The sequence below is a fragment of the Gossypium hirsutum genome, chromosome D10 (assembly GCF_007990345.1).
Source record: "Gossypium hirsutum isolate 1008001.06 chromosome D10, Gossypium_hirsutum_v2.1, whole genome shotgun sequence".
In the NCBI taxonomy this organism is placed as follows: Eukaryota; Viridiplantae; Streptophyta; class Magnoliopsida; order Malvales; family Malvaceae; genus Gossypium; species Gossypium hirsutum.
Genome location: NC_053446.1, coordinates 21968529 through 21974528, shown reverse-complemented (window position 1 = coordinate 21974528; position 6000 = coordinate 21968529). Strand labels below are relative to the sequence as shown.

Below are 6000 nucleotides of genomic sequence, written 5' to 3'. Positions count from 1 at the left end.
CAAATCAGTACAGTATTTTGTGACAATCAGAGTGCCATCTTCCTTACAAAAGATCAAATGTTTCATGAGAGAACAAAACACATTGATGTTCGGTATCATTTTGTTCGTGATATTATTGCTCATGGTGATATTGTTGTGAGCAAAATTAGTACTCATGAAAATCCTGCAGATATGATGACTATGTCACTTCCTATAACCAATTTTGAGCATTGCTTAGACTTGGTTGGTGTTCATTGTTGAAGTTAAACCCTTAAGGGGTTTTATGGAAGAGGTGAAAAACTTGTTCGTTGAGAATTTGTGTCAATATGGAGATTGTTAGAGTTGTGTGACCCAAATTCTAAGAGATTGCTTGCAAGTCAAGTTGAACAAAATATATCTTCTTTCTAGAAGATTTAGTATTTATGAGTACAATATATTTAGCATTTATTAGCATAATATATTTGACTTTGATTATAATTAGGTTTTTCAACCTATAAATAGATGTAGTTGAAAATCCTCTTGTAATCATTTGAATTTGACATAGTGAATTTTCTTCTCCTCTACCCGTGATTTCCAGAAAGAGTTTCCACGTAAAAATTTGTGTGTTGTTTATTTTTATTTCTCTTTTCTTTGCGATATATTGTCATTATCAACGTTCTATTTTTACACCTCTAATAAACTATTTCTGGCTGAATGTTGTTTACAACCAAAGTATCAACATTATGTGGTTGAATAATTACCAAAACATTTTTTACTTTCAAACCCGCAATTAGTAACTGTCTATTAATGTTTTTTTAAGATTCCTCGTAGGTAGCATTTATTTAAGTTAAAATATGTTACAATCACTTATGTTGTTATATTTAATTTTTCTATTTTATTATTAAGAATTTAATCATTTTATTTTTTTTATTTCAAAATTTATATTCAATTATTAATATTGTTACTTTTTTTTTAAAATTAGCAAATATAACTTTTTAAAATAATAAAATAGTCACTTGATAGTTATGTAATAAGAAAAAAAATATTGTAATGAGTTTAAATTTAATAAAAAAATTTATGATGTCAACAATTGAATTTGGTTTTTAGAATTTGTAAAATGAAGTAATTAAATTCCTTATGAGGCTAAATTTATTTAATATATATATATATATATATTACTCAAATGGGAATGTCACTATTTCTAGCATAATTTTATTATTTTTGATAGGTGAATTTTATTGAAAGTAAAAGCAATGTATATTAAATTTCTAGTATAATTTTTTTTATTAACCATTTCAGTGTATCTAAAGCAGTGGTTTAGTAATTAATTTTTTGTATTAACTCTTACTATTGCTTTATAATTCAAAGAGAAGATGGTGGATCTATTTTATAAAAAAGTAAAAATGTAGACATAGAATCTAAATTATACTGCATCTCATAACAGAAATCAGATACAATTATTTTACCAAGCAAAGTATACAGAAATCAAAATATAGTCTACACTTCCATCTTATACAATGTTTGAACCAAATGTCTAGAACCACGCATGGAAGATATAGGGCTACATGTTTCTTCTGAAGCAGGGCAAACGACCAAGCCTATCCACGATGAAGAAATAACATGCGGTGCTGCAGTCTTCAACAAACTTAAACCATGCTCGTCTCCAGTATGGGTTTATGTAGAGTACAGCGACAGTTGCCAAGAATATAATTCCATAGGAAACTGCAAAGCTGATATAGAAATAACCCATGTCTACTGGACCATGTTCTTCTTCGCTAGATGAAGCACTTGGAGTACCTTCACTACAACTCTTGTTCAATGGAGGTCCGCAAAGAAGAGGGTTTCCCTTGTAACTGTTCTCCTCGAATGTCCCAAATTGATTTTTCCTATTGGGGAGAGGCCCTGACAAGTTGTTGTGTGCGACAGAAAATACCGCCAAAGCAGTCATCTCAGTCAGTTCAGAGGGGATCCTACCAGTTAAGTTGTTGTAAGAAAGGTCCAAACTCTCAATCTGCTTGAGTTTTGAGAAAGTTGAAGGGATGGCTCCAGTTAAGTTGTTGTGCGACAAGTTTAGTCCTCGGATTTCACTCAAATTCCCCATTCCAGGTGGGATTGTCCCTGTGAGTTGGTTGCAAGAGAGATCAATTGCAAAGAACAAGTCAAGAATTTTACCTTGGTAAGTGTATACTCGGTACTTTGTTGGAAACTCTATAAATTCTGCTCCATACTTAAGAAAATATGAACGTGAACTTGGAAGTTCATCATAGTAATAACCTTTATTGCTTATCTGATCATATATTGTGAATCTACTACCTGCCAATACATTGCGAAAAGCAGAATACATAATTATATTATAGAACGGATGGCTAGTATCCCTTTTAGTCCCTAGAATAAGAGTTAAATTACTCAAACATGACGGTATACGACCAGAAAGTTTATTCCGAGAGACGTCCAAGATGCTTAGTGCATACAGTCTGCAAAAGTGGACAGGTAATTCTCCATCGAACTGATTAGCTTTTAGAAGAAGAATGCTCAAATTCGGTAACATGCCAACCCAATCAGGAATTTCTCCAGTTAAGCTGTTTTCACTCAGGTCTAATGTTACCAAAGAACTCCCATTAAAGGCAGGTGACAGTGGTCCACTTAGCTTATTTTTTCTCAAATGCACATACCCTATCTTCTGTAGATTGGAGCAAGATGGAATTGTACCAGATAGATGATTTTCAGAAAGGTCCAAGAATAGAAGATCAACCAAATTGCAGAATTCCATAGGAATGGACCCCTCGAAATGGTTTCTGGACAGATCCAATCTCTCTATATTTGTGTTTTTCCATAACCATTTTGGAAGCTTTCCTGACAAATTGTTAAAACCTACATCCAACATGTAGAGATTTGTAGAGCTAATGGTTGAAAAATCAGGAATCTCTCCCTCAAACTTGTTTCCTCTCAATAATACCACTGCCAATGAATTAAAGAAATAATAAATTGGAGGAAATATTTTGCCACTCAATGTGTTAACTGAAAGATCAAGAAACACCAATGACCTACTCATTGCCAACTCTTTCGGTATTCCTCCAGAAAGATTATTAACAGACATGTCTAAATATATCAACTGCTGCATCCCTCCCAAACAAACAGGAATAGTACTTTTGAGGGCATTTTCACTTAGCCATAAGGTCTCCAAATTTGGGAAAATAGAACAAAAGTTCCTGGGAATTTCGTGTTGCAGGTGATTATAGGATAGAACAAATGTCTTCAAGTTAGGATTAGGGTGGGATGGTAAGAAAAGTGGACCGACGATTGAAGTATCAATCAAGAGCAGATCTTCTAATCTGGTATTGTTCTCTACCAACCAATGTGGGAACCCTATTCCACCATAACTACAATAAGAAAGATCTATGTATCTCAAGTCATATTGGTAATAGAGGAAGTTAGGAAGTTGTAGTTTCCCGTCTTCATCTATTTCGCAGGACGACATATCAAAGACCTTAAGTTGAAATTTGGACTTTGGAGACCAAGTTTGGGAAGTTGCTGGTTCTGCAACAAACTTGTTTCCTCTGGCTAAGAGGACTTTAAGATTCGAGTGGTTTGCAAAGGACTTGAATGACAGTGGAACATGAAATTGATTAAATGAAAGGGAGAGAAACTGAAGCATTGAGAGATTTGTGAGGGGAGTGTCGGCAACAATTCCAGTGAAGTAATTACCGGCTATGTCCAAGTACCGAAGAGATGTCAAGTTACCCAAACATGAAGTAATTTCACCTCCTAGAGCATTTCTTCTCAAACTAAGTTCTTCAAGACTCTTTAGGTAGCACCAACCTAAAAAAATAAAGATTGTAGTGGATTCAAAGTTATGATAATTTGGAATATTAATTCGAAAGAATTGATGTAGGGAATTGTAATTGCATGATTACCTTGAGTGGGTAAAGTGCCGGTCAAACCACAACCATACAAAGACAAGGTTTTGAGAGAAGTCAAGATGCCAATGCTTTGCAAGAAGTTGAAGGGCAGAGGAGTAAAATCCAGGATTAAGTTCTCCACATTTCTCAACACATGCAACTCTGTATGAAGTTAAAAAAAATAAATAGTGTTGAGCATATATATGCTAAAATCTCGAGTAAAAGCGTGTATAAAACTTACGTTGATTAACCTCTGTGTTGTTTAAGAAATAATTATCCCTTAAAAACAAGGTCTTAACAGATGGAAACGCCTCAAGGAGTGATACAAGTGTGGTGTTTCCGTTGGTTGAAAGAGCCTCTAAATAAAGGAATTTTAACTTCTTGAAACATCTCTTTTCTGCAAGTGGAAATGACTGTAGCTATTTAATGAACTCATGTAGTTGGTAATGAATGGAATTTACATTAGTAATCAATCCCAACCTTTAGAACTCACAAATTGGTTCACCCAATTTTGGCTCACGTCTAGACTCTCCAAATTGCTCCAACCACAAAACTCTGAGAGATTAAGAAAATAAAATTAATTGCTCCTACGTCTATTTTGGAGGTTTTTATTTATTTATTTGATTTTTCGTTTTTAAATTCAATTAATTAATTGTACCTTTAACATCTATTGATCCAATTAGTCGATTCCCCCTTAAATTTAAACACTTCAAATTTAAGCATCCACCAAGTTCCGCCAATATATTATTATCGAAGAGATTATAACTCAAATCAATTTCTTGTAAATTGATCAACCTGCCACTGCCTGCATATACGTTGAATGCATGAGAACATCTTGGTTGAAAGAAGACGTAATTAAATAGCTTTTGCAAATATTTACCGTAAGAAGACTGGAGGGTCTCGATTCCATTTTGACTTAAATCCAGCTTCTTCAGATTATAAAAGTCTGTTCAAACCCAATTCAGTATTATACTCCAACACAAATTAAAATTGAAGGAAGCTATACAACCAACCTTACCTTCAATTTCAACTGTTCCTTGTAAATAATTTCCCTGGAGAGTTAAACTTCTTAAAGATGAAAAGCCACCCAAATAGGACAAGTAATTGTTGGTCATGTTGGTTCTACTTAGATCAAGAATTTCCAAACTACTCATCCTTGAAAGCAACTTAATTTCTGGTAAAAGGAGTCAAGTAATTATATGAAGATGAATTCAGGATGTTATCTAATATAGACATACATGACATTATATAACTTTACCATCAGTAAGGTTTGAACCCGTAAAAAGATCATTTCCTGCTAAACTTAGATTCTGCAGATGTCTCAACTTGGATAGCTTTTCAATACCTGCATGAGAACACCTTTTCTTAATTATATGAAATTCACTATCTATATAAATTTAATTACAGAGAAAATGAATTACCTTGATTCTCAACAGAACCAGCGAATCCAATATAACTGAGATCAAGAGTCCTCAAATCTTCAAAGGGAAGAAAGATAGATGCATTAAAGAGATAAGAAGTATTCAGTTTATAACTGAAGTAATTCTTTGCGACGTTTAGGTAGATTCCAGTGACTCGTCTGGTGGTGACATTGCATTCAACCCATCCCCATTTCCATTCGCAGCAATCTGGACCCTCTTCCATCATTTTCAAATTGAAGAAAGATTTAAGATGCAAGAGTGCTGTACGTTCTTCATCCCAACACCCATTACTCCGCTTTGCTTCTTCTAAAACCAAAACACTTATCATTATAACTACTATCACCCTTGTCCATAGTGATCCCATTTTCTCAACTCAACACCCAAATTACTTCACTTGATTTACATACATACACACGTATATATATCTGTGTGCATGCCTTTTGAAATGAGAAATGTGCCCTTGGTTATACGTTAGTTATGCCCCACGTGTCACTTGAATTTGAAACTCCTGTCACTTGGGGTTGATATATTTCCACAATTATTTTTTCCTTTTAATTAAATGCCAAAACCTCTGGTATCTAGATGCTAAATTGAGGTTGGACCTCTAAACGGGAGCCAAATTTCTTTTAATATTATTTTCTTTCTATCTTATACTTTATTTAAAACACATCGAATTTTTTAGCAATTAAAACTTTTGCATATGATTATTTATTTTCTTGGTA

General features: G+C 33.7%; 1 protein-coding gene across 2 annotated transcripts; it reads right to left on the bottom strand.

Moving 5' to 3' along the window:
• Positions 1 to 1364: 1364 nt before the first annotated feature.
• Positions 1365 to 5654, bottom strand: LOC107914860 (receptor-like protein 15). 2 transcript variants are annotated; one of them, XM_041102199.1, is made up of 10 exons: positions 5279 to 5654; positions 5116 to 5202; positions 4876 to 5031; positions 4738 to 4803; positions 4516 to 4662; positions 4338 to 4412; positions 4099 to 4254; positions 3873 to 4019; positions 2386 to 3777; positions 1365 to 2271 (listed from the first exon to the last, which is right to left on the bottom strand). In XM_041102199.1, the coding sequence occupies exons 1-10, from the start codon at positions 5640 to 5642 to the stop codon at positions 1520 to 1522; spliced, it is 3342 nt and encodes a 1113-aa protein (XP_040958133.1). In that variant the 5' UTR covers positions 5643 to 5654; the 3' UTR covers positions 1365 to 1519. The 2 variants fall into 2 exon arrangements, with proteins under 2 accessions (XP_040958133.1, XP_016699398.2); XM_016843909.2 differs by having other exon boundaries at positions 1365 to 3777.
• Positions 5655 to 6000: the final 346 nt, after the last annotated feature.

Coding starts and splice junctions, on each gene's coding strand:
- LOC107914860 (XM_016843909.2), bottom strand. CDS start 5,642: ATGGGATCACTATGGACAAGGGTGATAGTAGTTATAATGATAAGTGTT. Junction 5,032..5,115: donor GGGTTCAAACCTTACTGATG/GTAAAGTTATAT, acceptor TCCTTTTACCAG/AAATTAAGTTGCTTTCAAGG. Junction 4,804..4,875: donor AGGAACAGTTGAAATTGAAG/GTAAGGTTGGTT, acceptor GGGTTTGAACAG/ACTTTTATAATCTGAAGAAG.